The sequence below is a fragment of the Ascaphus truei genome, chromosome 22 (genome assembly GCF_040206685.1).
Source record: "Ascaphus truei isolate aAscTru1 chromosome 22, aAscTru1.hap1, whole genome shotgun sequence".
Classification (NCBI taxonomy): Eukaryota; Metazoa; Chordata; class Amphibia; order Anura; family Ascaphidae; genus Ascaphus; species Ascaphus truei.
In genome coordinates, this window is record NC_134504.1 from 10,069,127 (window position 1) to 10,085,956 (window position 16,830).

General features: G+C 47.4%; 2 protein-coding genes across 7 annotated transcripts in view; one reads left to right on the forward strand and one right to left on the reverse strand.

The window, feature by feature from the left end:
* The window catches only part of TEFM (transcription elongation factor, mitochondrial), an 8,492-nt gene extending 2,008 nt beyond the window's left edge, over positions 1-6,484 (reverse strand). The window contains exons 1-3 of the mRNA XM_075579912.1: positions 6,364-6,484; positions 3,456-3,925; positions 1,951-2,100 (exon numbers count right to left, since the gene is read on the reverse strand). Coding sequence (XP_075436027.1) covers positions 1,951-2,100; positions 3,456-3,925; positions 6,364-6,397 — 654 coding nt within the window. The 5' untranslated portion in view covers positions 6,398-6,484. The remainder of the gene's footprint in view (positions 1-1,950; positions 2,101-3,455; positions 3,926-6,363) is intronic.
* A 1,404-nt stretch (positions 6,485-7,888) lies between these two features.
* ADAP2 (ArfGAP with dual PH domains 2) overlaps positions 7,889-16,830 on the forward strand; it is a 29,162-nt gene continuing 20,220 nt past the window's right edge. For 2 of the 6 annotated variants that reach the window (XM_075579913.1, XM_075579914.1), the window contains exons 1-2: positions 7,889-8,338; positions 15,974-16,104. In XM_075579913.1, coding sequence (XP_075436028.1) covers positions 8,254-8,338; positions 15,974-16,104 — 216 coding nt within the window. In that variant the 5' untranslated portion in view covers positions 7,889-8,253. The remainder of the gene's footprint in view (positions 8,339-15,973; positions 16,105-16,830) is intronic. The other 4 variants (XM_075579917.1, XM_075579916.1, XM_075579915.1 and 1 more) reach the window with 4 other exon arrangements.

Below are 16,830 nucleotides of genomic sequence, written 5' to 3' on the forward strand. Positions count from 1 at the left end.
GCGGCGCGCAACACTACCTGCACTGCGCCACACTACCTGCACTGCGCCCCACCTACCTTTTAATCCGGCATCAAATGACGCCTTGTGGCCCAAAGCCGGCTCAATTCAGGTAAGTGAGTTAGAGGCCTCGCGCTGAAGAGTGTGGGGCCTCTAACCAAGGCACCCCCACCCCAAAAAAATCTCAACCCCTAGTTTGCGCACCCCTTGGTTAGTCTAATTGCAAACAGTTTCTATAGGAAGAGCTGCATGTTTTGTATAACTGGCACTAATTTCAATCGGAACTGGGAGTGGCTGTCTCCAAGATACTTCCCTGAATGGTTATGTAAAGACATTCCCATAAACAAACAAAACATACTTTAATAAAATAGATCCGTGTTTTTCAACCAGGGTTCCATGCCACTTTAAGGTCATTTGAAAATTGTACCAAATACAGAAGAATGTACAATGCATCTGATCTCAGACGCGCTATTAGAGAGTGTTGGGGTTCCTTACAATGCATCTGATCTCAGACGCGCTATTAGAGAGGGTTGGGGTTCCTTACAATGCATCTGATCTCAGACGCGCTATTAGAGAGGGTTGGGGATCCTTACAATGCATCTGATCACAGACGCGCTATTAGAGCAGGTTGGGGTTCCTTACAATGCATCTGATCTCAGACGCGCTATTAGAGAGGATTGGGGTTCCTTACACTGCATCTGATCACAGACGCGCTATTAGAGAGGGTTGGGGTTCCTTACAATGCATCTGATCTCAGACGCGCTATTAGAGAGGATTGGGGTTCTGCAGCATCACACATTTTAGGGATTCCTTAACCAACAGAAGGTTAAACACCTCTGCCCTAGAGGGAATTACACATGGCGGAACAGCAGAACACCATGTCTAACCTAGAATGATTTCACTGCTCTTGTTACAGACAAGAATAGATCTACTGACTCTTACTGTCACCGCTTCTACTCCCCTCCCCAACATCTCCCCACCACCGCTGGTTAGGAATCATTCTTCACTCATTGTTAGAAGTAAAAGCAAATTGCAGATATTTTGTTACTGTTCTAGACAAGAGGTGTGCAAAGATTTCTCTCTGCGCCCCCCCCTGCCTGCTCGGCTCCGTCATCAAATGACGCCGCGGCGTCTTGATGCCACGTTACTATGGCGACGCATCGCCAAGCCGTCTGTATCAAGGTAGGAGACGTTACAGAGACCTTGCGCGGTCCCCCGGCATTTAATGTAAATGCATGGGGTGAGAGCGAGGGACCTCCAACTGCCGTGTCCCCCAGTTTGCGCACCCCTAAACTAGACCATACTCAGCAGTGCATACCCTCAAGAAATACAGTGCAGAGAATTGTAGTTACGGTTTTATTTTAAGGAGGCAATCCAAGAAGCACTTAAAAAAAAAACATTTTTCGTTTTAATATACGCAGCCTTTGATTACCGTTATTGAAAATTAATTACCCAAGCTGCCAGTCGATCCTTCAGTCAGTGTAACTCAGCAGCTACAATGTATTCTTATATGACTACGGTAACATTATCTATTACAGTTTGCAGCTGAAACTGCTGGAAATACTGGCAACAAATTATCACAAACAGGAAAGTGTTGCAAATATCTTGCACTGCTGGGGAGGTGCTAAAACATGCTATAGAAATCATAGGATGCTCAGTATATTAAAACTCAAACATGGAGTTGAATAAAAATAACAGTATGCATTACTTAATGCTACAAAACAGATTTATATATAATAAAAAAAATAGGATATTGCTTGGATTGCCCCTTTAAAAAGGACTATAGTTTTCTACGTACAATAAATGTATAACTTTAGAACATTGAGATATAGATATATATTTAAGTTTCCCTTTTTTCTGGGGATTGCTTTGTCTCGCGCACGTAGTATTCTTACAATAGAAAGATGCAGGTAAAAGCAGCGGCAATGGGGAAAAGCCAAATATTGCACTTACATCTTCCAGGTATATATGAGGCTGATGGGCTCCCTGCATGAATCTGTGCCACAGCACTTGCTGCCAATCGAGGACGGTCATTCTGCGGTCGACATGAGCCCAGGCTAATTTCCGGAGGCCAAACACAATGGACACAATGCTGTTTGCTGCCTGGAAAAAACATAATTTTTGGAAGGGATTCTAGCCTTAAACAATGAACAGCACATATCTCGCTAGACAGTCACCCCTTAAGACCCCATCTCTTTAACTTAACGCATAAAAAAGTCTGCAATACAAATGTCATGTATAAATTCTTATTTTCTAATTCTACTCTGCAGATTCTATGCTACTGTAAAGCCCGCAATACAATATCATTAATGCTTTCATATAAGTTCTCTGTACCGGCTCCTTCCTACATATCAGCATTGATCTCTCGCTACGCCCATGCTCTCTCGCCTTAAACCTGTTTCCCCTCGATTCCCCCTTTACCTGTGTCACTCCCTCAAACTCCGTGTAGGCCAAGCACCTTCTCTCCTCACTTTTAAGCCAAACCTCTTAAATGAAGCACTTAAATAGCCTGGACTCACGGCTTCTGTACCACAGTCATTCCAACCAACCATCGTGGCCAAGCCCTGCCATCTATGCATTTTATTAAGATCTTTCTGGGCAGCTATAGAATATGGCGAGCGGTTAAACGATCCTTGTGCTGACATCACAGCCACGGAGCACCAGTAACCCAGGTATTATACACAGTGGTGTGAAAAAGAAAGTACACCCTCTTTGAATTCCATGGTTTTACATATCAGGACATAATAACAATCATCTGTTCCTTAGCAGGTCTTAAAATTAGGTAAATACAACCTCAGATGAACAAAAATAAAGCCAAAATGGAGAAGCCGTGTGTGAAAAACTAAGTACACCTTATGATTCAATAGCTTGCAGAACCGCCTTTAGCAGCAATAACTGCTAATAACCATTAGTGAAATGGTTTCTGCCTGAGTGTAATCAAAGTGGTTTAACCTCAGCGGTGAGCAAAGTGGGGGTGGGGGGCAGGAGAATTTCCAGGGGGGGCGCGGCAGCTACAGAGGTCCCGCGCTCTCCCCCAAGGCACTTAAATTAAGTGCAGAGGGGATTGGGGGGGCGCGTGAGGCTTCTCTTACCTGATCTTCGGCGACACATCGTCACGGTAACGGACGTCAAATGATGCAGCGGGGTCACGTGACGTCACATGACCCCGTGACGTTATTTGACGCCGGAGACGAGGAGGAGAGGGGGCGCGAGGCAGGAGATCCATAGACCAGACGTTCTGCTCTCACCACAGGGTGTATAGTGATCCTGTACACTGCTTGCGCGCATTGTGCATTTTGTTTTGCAAATACTGTTAATTGAAAAACGCGATTTATTGCGCTGCGGGAGCTATGCCTCCTTTTGCTATATAAAGCCATTTAATTTTTTTTGATGGAAAGTGTTCTCTTTGAATTTGTCTTGTTTTGTAGCGTGTCTCCCCCCCCCAAACAACAACTCACCTCTAATCTTTCTCTGTTGATATCGGGCTTAATGAACCTGGCTCCGGTTCTGCTTACGCTTTTCCTCTCTTTGTTCGGAACAGTCTGCACCGGGTTTAGAATGGAGTCAAACACCTTCACCGTGATCTTGTGCTGGAAGAAGGGCACATTCACCAAACTGTCCAGGTCCAGGAACGGTCCGTGTTGCTCTCTGTACTGGACGATGCTGGAGGATTTCTTTCCGCGTAGCAGTTTGATGGCGGCGAGCTCGCTCTCCGAAGCCGTGTTCAGCGTGTGCAGGATGGCGTCTCTCTGCTCCTCCGAATAGTCTTCCTCGAGGCTCCCTTCTGACTCCTTCTCCGCCGGCTCCGCGTCCGCGGACATGCCCTCAAAACCCCCTTCTACCCGTGCGTTTCGCAGGAAGCAGGAGCAATGCAGAGGTCTGTGCTTCAGAGCCGGGACACGAGGGGTGCGGAAAAATAGGGTTCTTCCTGAAAAAGACACAGCATTTTACGGCAGATGAAGCAATACAACACGTCACACTCATGTAAAGCCCACGTCGGATATTAACCCCTTGTAGGGGTGACCTTAGGGTTATTGGGGTGCTTGGCCAGAGTCATTGGGGGCCCATACACTTTTTTATTTTTATTTATTTTTTAAGAGGGGCAATATTTTGGCGTATGTAACCCCCTTCTGGCTTGTTCCCATGGTTGGTACTTCCCTTGTATGCTGAAATGTCTAAAAGCAATTGACTTCTTCACTCAATAAAACATTTGCATAATTTGGGGGGGCCCCAGGCAGTTGCCTGTTTTGCCCTTACGTGAGGCCAATATTGCCCCTTCCCTGAAACACAATGCTTACACATAGGGGTATTTAAAAGAAAAGTTTAGTCATGCACCTAAAATCAAATCGTATTCTACATTTGGGTTTATCGCTCCATCTAAAAACCTGTGTCACATGTAAAAGAATAAGGCTGCGTCCATGATCGGCGAGACCGCGCAGACGAGTGCGTGCGCGGCGCGAGCACAATGCCTTAAGGCAATGATCGCTCCCATAGACAGCACGTGAAAATCAGATGCATTTGATTCCACGACGCGATAGCCAGCTCACATGAGCATTCGCCTAATGAGGGCAAACCAGCTCCGTCACAGCCACCCCCCCCCCAACACGCCTCCCCATCCCCTCTACCCTCGCCGCTAAACGCAGGTGACGTCACGCGCACGTACGCGAGCTTGCGGTCACCGTGGACCTAGCCTAAATAATTACAAAGACAAAGATGAGCAAGGACCCTGCTACAGCAGGAGGGGCCGGCTCCCGCCCTCAAGGGCCACCCACAGGTCATGTTTTCAGGATACCCCTGCGTCAGCACAGGTGGCTCAGTGGCTGAATGAGCCACCTGTGCTGAAGCAGGGATATCCTGAAAACCTGACCTGTGGGTGGCCCTCCCCTGCTCTATATGTATGTATATTTTTAGTTATATAGCGCCATCCATGCACATGGCACTTCACAGCAGTAATACACGTGACAGCCTAACATTACATCAGTAAGTATTAATGGGGTAATATTTGCTTTTACACGTCTTGTACTGTAGAACTGTGATGTGAGTTATTTCTAAATAAGAATTAAATACCAAATCATTCCACTTCAGCAGGACTACAGAGGTTGGTTCAACGAAGATGAATGTGTCCGATATACACAGCACACGTGCCATCTTTTTCAGGCAAACACACAAGCCCTACAAGCTCTAACCCCAACACACACACGTCAAGGGGAGTACTACTGGATGTGACCAAATGTATACAACAAAATATAAAACTACCCACTGCTAAAGTACATCGAATGTGACAAAAAATATATAGTTAAATACGTCAATGTGAGTATTCTCATGAGTAAGGGTCAGTTAGTAAAACCCTTTGGCCAAAGCGTTATAAGCCTGCAGCCACTTCACAGGATGACCACTATGCAGGTCCTAACACTACCTGTGAACATTCTCATTTACCTCTGCAGTGGAGGGAGAATGGTCTCAATAGACCTGTCCTGCACAGGTACATGGAAACACCTGCTACTTAATATGGTTATAATTTTGTATGTTATACTTTTATTTAAATAATTTTACACGTAGTGTAGTGTAGAACAGGGGTGTGCAAACTGGGGGCGTGGGATTTTCTGGGGGTGGGGGAACGTCGGTTTCAGAGGCCTCGCACTTCCCCGAGGCATTGAAATTAAATGCCGGGGTACCGCCGATGGCCTCTGTAAATTCCCTTACTTTGGCTTTGTGTGATGCGTCACCATGGCAACCCGGCGTCATTTTCCGCCGGAACCGAGTGTGTAGGGGCACGCGAGCAGGGGGGGGAGGGGTAGAGCAGGCAGGGGAGCGCAGACTGAAAAGGGAGCGCACCCCCTGGTGTAGAATAGAGCTGTCTCTACAACAATTAAAAACAGATGTGGGATTCATCCCACTGCAGTATTACTGATTACGCAGAGACGCATAATACTTACGCTTATCAATATTTCTATATACGTATATAACCTATATACCAAAAATACTGGAGCTGGGTCTAAAACAGTGATAGAAAGCCTGACATACTGTGTTTTTACAGACCCCAGACATGGTATAATAAGGGCGAGTCGAAGACATGGCTCAGAGTGCTACAGTGAGGTCGCTGCCTTTGAAGTGGGTGAATCCCAGCGCCCGCCCTCCTTGTGACCTTGGGCAAGTCACTCAAAATTAGATTGTAAAAGTCTTTGCACAGCGCTGAGCACACTGTAAGGGGGGTGGGGGGGGGTCGATGAAAGTAAGCAGTGGGGGCTAGGAGTTCCTGCCCTGAAGAGCTTACAATCTAAATTGTGAAAGGCTATAGCGGGGTCATACTATTTATCTGCCTGCAAAGGGTTAATAGGAAGCGTATGCTGGAGGGGAGGCTGTTACCTGCCCTGACCACAAGCTCCAGGGGTCTCATCATCTTCCCCCCACCATGTGTGCCTCCTCTGGCTCTGGTGTGCAACTTCCAATGTGCTCCCCCTCACAACACAGGCGCAGGATGACAGGTTCCGCCTGGGAACCAACAGCTGTGTCTATGCCAAAAAAAAATTAATTAAAAAAAATCATTAAGCAGAGAGCTGTGGTACTGGTTTCAAGACATGTCAAACCTGTTAAACATTGTGGAGCTTATTTTAGAGAGATGTGTGTCATATGTATGCTCTTAAAAAAATAGCAAAAGGGAGTTTAAAAAATAAAATCATTGTATTCTATTAATATTAATAATAATAATAATAATAGCATGTTCTTGTATAGCGCTGCTAGTTTTACGTAGCACTTTACAGAGACATTTTGCAAACACAGGTCCTTGTATTGTATGTCTTTATTTATATAGCGCCATTAGTGTACTTAGCGCTTCACAGTAGTAATACGCGTGACAATCATAGAAATAACAAATAACTAAAAATAACAGATCATCATAAATTAATCTTCTGTACAAAGATTCTTGATACAAAATAACCTTCCCAATCCGTGGTTTCATTAACCATATTAATGATCTTTTAGCTCAAAATATACAATGTTTCTAGGAATATTAATTGGTTTATGAATAATATGTTTTAGAACACTTTTGCTGATGCAACGTGACTAGTTTGCATTCAGATGTATGGATATTTTATACTTTTTATAGCATCGCTTTACAAAGAAGGGGGGGGAGAGTGAGAGAGGGAGAAGTACATATACACGGTAATTAAATTAAAGTAGCTATGTTTTAGTCTAATTGCCACACTGCAAAATAAATAAGTGCGTCAATATTAGGTGACACCTTTTTTTTTGCATTTCTGACCGTCCATCTAATCCTTTTTAGCGTATTGTAGTAATATCCTGTTTGCCATGGTATGAAATATTTGTGCGGTGTGATCAGGGAAAGGGTTAAATATTTCTATTTCCCGCTGGGAAATGATTGCTAGTCTTTGGAGTAGTGTCTGGGAGCCCGTCATGTTCATACAGATGCTATGTACATATTTAGCAGGTACTGTGCTTATTTTGGTTTATCGCCCGCCTAATACTGAAATGCTCCGTCTGTATCAAAGTGTGAAAGTGTAGCGACACAGGAGGGAGAGGGAGTAGGGGGTACGATACTCTTTATTGGACCAACAAGTAGTTGATACGTTACAAGCTTTCCAACCTCTCAGGGTCCTTCATGGCAGAAACACAACACAACACAATATACAGTGTATGTAAGAGGGATCTCTGGTTACAATGGATGTAAACAGGGAGGGTGGAATAAGATGAGGGATAGACAGGTAGCCTGGTGTGAAAAGTAATTCAACGTGTCAGCTGGAGAACTTGTGGAGAACGCTCTTGCTGATCGGACTCGTTCTGCAAATAAATCCTTCCTACTGTATGTGACCTAGAAAAGGGGAACTTGCACACGCACAGATTAGAACAGCCCGCCTGTGAGTCGGCACAGGGGTGGGGTTTTGCATTCGTATGAATACACCCTGCACCTTATAAACGCCCGCTCTACTGCTGACAGCCAACACTTTGCTCTGCTCCAGCAGACCGCTCCTTCCATTGACTCTCTGTGATTTTCCGTTACCTGCGCTGATTTTACGCTCTTTGGTGAATCCCTGTAACTTGTGCGCACGTTTTCGGGTTTTTGTTTTGCTTTTAGGGGAACTGCGGATCAGATTGTTTGTCCAGAGAGCGGAGACTATTTCGCCCGCTCCCATGGCTGTTACTGGACCGCGTCTGCTCTTCCCCGCACAAAATCCGATGTGAAAGCCGCTTTGTTCTTCGGTCGGGACGCGTGTTGGTCGCGCACACGCCAGCCATATCATGGATGATCGCGACAGAAATAAAAGGCTTTTGGACTTGCTGAAGCTCCGCGAGAATTCAGAGTGCGCAGACTGCGGCTGTCCAGGTAACAATCGGATTTAATAGATCGTCTCTTTGCAATGCGTCCCTCTGAAGGGGTTAACAATTCCTGGGTTTTTTTTGGGGGGGGTAACATTCACTTTTTATTTTATATAGCGCTTTTATCCCAATCAGACTCAGCGCGTCACAATTACAGTATAGCGCGCGGTACGCAGCACATCGGAATGTTACAGACACAGCCCCTGACCAGATGAGCTTACAATCTATGTTTTGGTGCCTGAGGCACATGGAGATAAAGTGACTTGCCCAAGGTCACAACGAGCCGACACCGGGAATTGAACCAGGCTCCCCTGCTTCACACTCAGTGTCATTGTTCTCACACTCAGTGTCATTGTTCTCACACTCAGTGTCATTGTTCTCACACTCAGCGTCATTGTAATCACACTCAATGTCATTGTTAACACACACAGTCATTGTTATCACAATCAGTGTCATTGTTAACACACTCAGTGTCATTGTTAACACACTCAGTGACATTGTATTCACACTCAGTGTCATTGTTCTCACACTCAGTGTCATTGTTCTCACACTCAGTGTCATTGTTCTCACACTCAGTGTCATTGTTCTCACACTCAGTGTCATTGTTCTCACACTCAGTGTCATTGTTCTCACACTCAGTGTCATTGTTCTCACACTCAGTGTCATTGTTCTCACACTCAGTGTCATTGTTCTCACACTCAGTGTCATTGTTCTCACACTCAGTGTCATTGTTCTCACACTCAGCGTCATTGTTCTCACACTCAGCGTCATTGTTCTCACACTCAGCGTCATTGTTCTCACACTCAGTGTCATTGTTCTCACACTAAGCGTCATTGTTATCACACTCAGTGTCATTGTTAACACACACAGAGTCATTGTTATCACAATCAGTGTCATTGTTAACACACAGTGTCATTGTTCTCACACTCGGCGTCATTGTTATCACACTCAGTGTCATTGTTAACACACCTAGTGTCATTGTTATCACACCTAGTGTCATTTTTAACACACAGTGTCATTGTTAACACACTCAGTTCCACAAACTCATTGGTATCCCAAGTGATATCCCAAATCCAGGATGGGTAGGGTTGATATGCAGTGGTGGAAATGACTTAAAATGTCAAAAAATTCTCACCTTGTAAACCTCTAGGACAGGTTCTCCATTTCAAAAAAAGGTTTTATGCTCTGGGGAAAAAAGGGGTTTTTACTGTGGAAACGCTCCATCCCTTTATATTCCAACCAGGGGGGGGGGGGGGGGGTGCAACTTCAGTCCTCCAGGGCCACCAACAGCCCAGGTTTTCAGGATATCCTTGCTTCAGCACAAGTGTCTCAATCAGTCTCTGCTTCAGCACAGGTGGCTCATTCTTTGAGCCACTGATTGAGCCACCTGTGCTGAAGCAGGGATATCCTGAAAACCTGACTTGTTTTAAAAGAGAAGACAGTTGAAAATTAGGGTTCTGTTCACACCAATGACTGCCAACACGTCTGTAACTGACAAACAGATGTAAAAACCTCTGTGGATATTTAATTTCACTCATTTTAACTCTATGTCGAGTGACAAAGCGCTTGTTATTTTGCAGGCCCTTGGCCAATGTCCGAGATCAGAAAACATCCAGGAGCAATGTCATGTTACCTCTTTGTGCATGTGTGTCCTTAATAGTACATGTATGTAACTGTGTATGTAATTATCAAATCTCTGCACTCCCATTTTTTCTCTTTGATTTTTCTTCTTGTATAGCGTTGGCAGTGTGCACAGCGCTGTACATAGAGATTTTGTTGTTGATGCAGGTACGAGTCCCTGCCCCGCAGAGCTTACAATCTGTGTTTTTGGTGCCTGAGGCACAGGGAGATAAAGTGACTTGCTCAAGGTCACAAGGAGCCGACACCAGGAATTGAACCAGGTTCCCCCGCTTCACGCTCATAGAGTGGCCAGGTGTCCAGTATTGAGCCGGACTCTCCTGTATTCAGACACTGTCCAGTAAATAGTGAGAGGTAATAAGGAACATGTAGGTGTATACCGGTATTACCTCTCTGGGCATGTATGTGTATACCGGTATTACCTCTCTGGGCGTGTACGTGTATACCGGTATTACCTCTCTGGGCGTGTACGTGTATACCGGTATTACCTCTCTGGGCGTGTATGTGTATACCGGTATTACCTCTCTGGGCGTGTATGTGTATACCGGTATTACCTCTCTGGGCGTGTATGTGTATACCGGTATTACCTCTCTGGGCGTGTATGTGTATACCGGTATTACCTCTCTGGGCGTGTATGTGTATACCGGTATTACCTCTCTGGGCGTGTATGTGTATACCGGTATTACCTCTCTGGGCGTGTATGTGTATACCGGTATTACCTCTCTGGGCGTGTATGTGTATACCGGTATTACCTCTCTGGGCGTGTATGTGTATACCGGTATTACCTCTCTGGGCGTGTATGTGTATACCGGTATTACCTCTCTGGGCGTGTATGTGTATACCGGTATTACCTCTCTGGGCGTGTATGTGTATACCGGTATTACCTCTCTGGGCGTGTATGTGTATACCGGTATTCCCTCTCTGGGCGTGTATGTGTATACCGGTATTACCTCTCTGGGCGTGTATGTGTATACCGGTGTTACCTCTCTGGGCGTGTATGTGTATACCGGTGTTACCTCTCTGGGCGTGTATGTGTATACCGGTGTTACCTCTCTGGGCGTGTACGTGTATACCGGTGTTACCTCTCTGTGCGTGTACGTGTATACCGGTATTACCTCTCTGGGCGTGTACGTGTATACCGGTATTACCTCTCTGGGCGTGTACGTGTATACCGGTATTACCTCTCTGGGCGTGTATGTGTATACCGGTATTACCTCTCTGGGCGTGTATGTGTATACCGGTATTACCTCTCTGGGCGTGTATGTGTATACCGGTATTACCTCTCTGGGCGTGTATGTGTATACCGGTATTACCTCTCTGGGCGTGTATGTGTATACCGGTATTACCTCTCTGGTAAGAGGGCTGGGCAGCTTCCTCCATCCTGATTGGCTGCTGCTGGGTAATGCAATCAATCAGCAGTAGGTGTCAGGAGCCTGGGGGCGGGGCCAAGGAGAGGAGGAAACAGCATGGAGCAGTGAGAGGTGTGTGTGTGTGTGTCTCAAGCGTGTCGCACCTTTCACCATTGTGTCCAGTATTTTTGGAGAAGCCGCCTGGCACCCCTACACTCAGTGCCATTGTTTTCCATCGGTGTCGTTCGGCCTGCCCAGGTACAGGGCATTGTACCGCGCTGGGGAATATGTTGGCGCTTTGCAAATAAACGCCATTAAGAATAATTCACTTCCAAGCGAGTTTCCGTGGTGAAAAACTGCTCTTCTCTGCCTGAGCCGCAGAGCAGAGAAATGTAACGGGCGCGTGCAAGGGCTTCGGGGAGGGGAGGGGGGGGATATAACTGCGAGAGCGCCTCATTAGAAAGGACCCGCTTTGCTATATCCATGTAACTTCTGATTGCGGTGACAGGCGAAATACAGAAAGTGCCGGCGTCGGCAGAACGAGTTTTCGTGACCACATCCTATTAAGAGAAGAATCATTAGTGACTCAGTCACCCAGAACCAGCCCTGACAATCGTGATAAGCATTTCCCTTTTCTCAGAAGCCTCGGCGGCCCTATTATATACGCAGCGCCTCTGGGCGAACCTCCAGTCGTGAGCCTCCCCAACCCCTTAAATAAAAATATATATATATACTGTGTATATATATATATATATATATATGTATATTTTCATCCTCTCTCACCCCCCATCAACCACTGACCCCCCTTATTCTCTCACCCCCCCCTTCAACCACTCACCCCCCCTTATCCTCTCACCCCCCCTTATCCTCTCACCCCCTTTATCCTCTCACCCCCTTATCCTCTCACCCCCCTTAAACCACTCACCCCCCTTAAACCACTCAGCCCCCTTATTTTCTCACCCCCCTTATCCTCTCAACCCCCCTTCAACCACTCACCTCCACTTATCCTCTCAACCCCTCTTCAACCACTCATCCCCCTTTCAACCACTCACCCCCCCTTAACCCACTCACCCCCTTATCCTCTCACCTCCCCTTAAACCACTCACCCCCTGTCAACCACTCACCCCCCCTTATCCACTCACCCCCCCTTATCCACTCACCCCCCCTTCAACCACTCACCCCCCCTCAACCACTCACCCCCCTATTCCTCTCATCCCCCTTCAACCACTCACCCCCCCTTCAACCACTCATCCCCCTTTCAACCACTCACCCCCCCCTTAACCCACTCACCCCCTTATCCTCTCACCTCCCCTTAAACCACTCACCCCCTGTCAACCACTCACCCCCCCTTATCCACTCACCCCCCCTTCAACCACTCACCCCCCCTCAACCATTCACCCCCCTCTTCATCCTCTCACCCGCCCTTACCTGGCTGTGAAAGTCCTCACTGGCAGTGGAAGTTCTCACTTTCTTCCCGTCTCCGCTGTCCTCTTCTGCCGCCGCCTTTCTCCTCCGCACACCCTTCCTCCTCCGCTCCTGCCACTGCTTCCGGCCTCCCGCCATTTATGCCGCCCCCGCTGCCATCACCCGCCTCATGCTCCGCCAACCCCCCCCAAAAATGTGCCACCTAAGCGATCGCCTACGTCGCCTAGTGGTAACACCGGCCCTGGTAACGGGTTAACGATTTCTTGAACTCGGGCACAGGGGCACTTCTAAAATTGGCTGTGGAAGAGGTGGGACTATGAGGGAGAGGAGCCTTTAAAAAAAGGTGGAGGCGGCCATGTTGAATCAGCTCTGTGCAGACCTGAGTGCTATCAGGTCCGGCCAAGGACTACAGAGAGAGGGCACGTGTGGACGTGGTGACAGGAGCAGAGAGCCACAGTTCCAGATGGGGACGAGAGGTCAAGCCCTGCTGGAGGGGACCCTCGACGGCAATAAAGAAACAGTGGTACCGAAGCACCTTTTTGAAGAACAGGCCCGCAACAGGGTCGGTACCGCACGAGCTCCCACGGAGTACCGGCACCATCACAAGACAACATACCCAGGATTGGGTGTCTACAACACCACTGACGCTGATTCGCACCCACGCAGAAGTATTAGGGATTGTGTAGTAACCTGTAATACTGTGTGTAGGGTCGGGATCCTCATCTGAGGGTCACAAGGATACTAGTCAGTAAGGTATAAGTAAACTAGTTGTATCGCCTATACTGCGTGTGTGTTGTTCTGCCTCAGGCCACGCGTGGCCCAGTAAGTAATTAACAGGGACTCAGGCCCGAGCCTCAGCTAGAGCTGTAAGTCTGAGAGATAAAAGTAGAGGGGTTACATTTGTTTTTGGGGTTACACACATCGCTCACTGCTCACAGTTTACCAGCTTCTCCTTTGGAAACCCTACTTTCCTCAGCAGTGGTCAAATGGCGCTCTCTGTATGCAGTACCTCCTAATGGGCAGAGGATGGTATCTTTGGGCCTACCACTGTACCCAACACCAGTGTAACATGACAGTGTTAAACCAACTGGCAATGATTGGCAAATATACTACCATGCTGGGTTAAAAGCTGTATATAAATATATATACCATGTTGGGTTAAAAGTTGTGTTAACAGCAAGCATAATCTTATAAGGGTTCCATGTAAAAATGGATTTCAGGCAAAAGGTGTGTTAATTTGCATATCATTTCCCAGAATCCCCTGCTGCAGTGGGAGCACTGTATGCTAGGTGATAATGGTGAAAGGCAGGGCTGCAGACCTGTCTAAGACATGTGAATGTACTCACAAGTGATCTTTTTATTTGCTATATATATATATACAGCTCAACCCCCTTATAACGCTGCGCTTGGGGTCCAAAGAATCACATCGCGCTATAAGCGGATCGCGTTAGAAATAATGTACAATTGTATGCATTGTACAATAAAGTATTTAAGATACCAATAATCGTGTTGTAAAGTATTCATACATACGAAAATTGGGAGACATGTTTGCATCGCGTTATAAGCGGATCTGCGTTGTAACGGATCGCGTTATAACGGGATAGAGCTGTATATACATACATGCATCATATATGCTATATATATATATACATACATCAGAGGTCCCCAGCTTCATCCATTGCAAGCCCTAATTTCCCGCTATCTGCGAGCCGCGCTGAAGCGGAAGCTCCCCCAGCTGTGCAGGCGGACGCGATGAGGAAGAGCGAGCACGTTGGGAAACTGCTGATGCTGCGAATTAAACGGCAAGTTTCTCACATTGCGCAACTCCAAGTCACGGGCGAGAACTAAGCCAACGAAACTAAGTTCTCAAAGAAACGGGGAGGGGGTTTACATGTCAGAGCCGCGCTGCTGCGCACGGGGAGGGGGTTAACATGTCAGAGCCGTGCTGCTGCGCACGGGGAGGGGGTTTACATGTCAGAGCCGTGCTGCTGCGCACGGGGAGGGGGTTAACATGTCAGAGCCGCGCTGCTGCGCACGGGGAGGGGGTTAACATGTCAGAGCCGTGCTGCTGCGCACGGGGAGTGGGTTAACATGTCAGAGCCGCGCTGCTGCGCACGGGGAGGGGGTTAACATGTCAGAGCCGTGCTGCTGCGCACGGGGAGGGGGTTAACATCACAGAGCCGCGCTGCTGCGCACGGGGAGGGGGTTAACATGTCAGAGCCGTGCTGCTGCGCACGGGTAGCTGCCATCCAAGCTGGCGTTTTTTTATTACATATAGGATTGAAACAAGGGGGACTCCGTTGCTGAACCCCTTTAATTTCAGCTCTGGCGACCCCCTACTTCCAGAGAACCTTATCTCCGTAGGGGGTGAGTTAGCCGCTTGGCGAGCAGGGATCACGTGATGACGGAGTTTTAAAGCTGCTGTGGCCCAATAGGAAGCTGTGATGTCATCCGGAGCGGCTTCCTATTGGCCAACGTGACGTGGCAGATTAAAACTTTGCAGAGATACCGGCGCCCCCTCCGGAGGTCTGTACCTCAGGAAGCAGGGGGTCCCCGGAGCTGAAATGAATGGGGTTCTGCTTCTGAGACCCCCTGCTTCAACCCTCTGTTAAACCCCCACCCCCAGTAATTTAAAGACAAAAAAGAAAGAAAGAGGAATGGCTCCTTTGAGGCTGAAGATGTTACATTATCACAGCCCCCAACATGTAAAACTGGGGTGAAAGTGTCTCATTTAAATGTGTCGCTGAAAAATAATTACATTCCTTTCCCAGCGTTTTCATTTGTTTGTTAAATCTGGCGTTATATTTTTGCTCCAGTTTTGGAGTTTTTGATAAATAGAGGCATTTTTATCCTGTGTTGTTCCATGTTGTTCTTTTCCACCCTGTCTGTGTGTGTCTGTGTGTGTCTGTGTGTGTCTGTGTGCGTGTGTCTGTGTGTGTCTGTGTGCGTGTGTCTGTGTGTGTCTGTGTGTCCGTGTGTGTCAGCTTGGGATTCGAGGGTTGTAAATTGGAGGCGAGGTCCAACATACGTAATATAATGGGATGTGTCCAGGGACGGACTTTGACCTTGTGATGTCACTAAGCCATGCCAAGTTTAAGAGCCCCCCCAAAAAAATTGTTGTTCTGACCGGAGTTAAAGCCTGTGCCATGCGAGAACAAAACAGCCCATTATTCTGCATTATTATCACGAGGCACAGGGACGCGTGTGAACGGACAAACTCTTTCTTTCAGAACCAGACTGGGCTTCCTATAAGCTGGGCGTTTTCATCTGCTTGCAGTGCTCAGGAATTCACCGCAACCTGCCGTCCATCACCAAAGTGAAGTCCGTGCGGCTGGATTACTGGACCGATGACCTCATACAGGTAAAAGAAAAAGCACCCCCCCCCCCCAAAAAAAGGAATGCTAACTTTATTATTTTACCGGTCCCTGTAGCTGTAACAGTGCTAATGGAAATAACACTTAGATTGTAAGCTCTCCGGGGCAGGGATTTCCTTTCCTGTGTTAATCCGATGCTCAGTATATTAAAACATTAAAAATGGCATTAAGTATTGCTAAATACTGTATGTCCCAGGCTACTCCCCCATGTGTCCCTAAGGCTGCAGGGAAGTGGCCCCCCTCCTACATAGGTGGTGGTCCTGCCCTCGAGTGCAGGACCTTTGGATCAGGTGGGATCCTGGATCCAGCAGATCCTAGGTTCAGATATTCCCCATGACCCGTTTCTGTTGAACAACCCACTTCGAGACCACACAAGGGCTGAAAATAAGTTAATAACCCCCATTATTCCAGCTGCGCCTGTGGAAACAGGACAAGCCACCGCCAGTTCTGTTCAGTAGAAACAAGTTTGGGTTTATATGTGTGACGGAACAGCTGACAGGTTTCCTGAACGACACACACCACAACTTCCGGGAGGTTTGGCTGCCCTGGATAGTGTACGCAGGTAGTCCACATGTAGACCTGGGTTCCCTGAGCCTGCAGTCCCCAATTATATACCTCTGCCAAGGCGTCTCCCCTGCACCCTCCCGTAGGGTACCCACTATGATTTATTTTCACCTATCCGGACCCCCTAAAGTTGGTCTCCATATTAGATA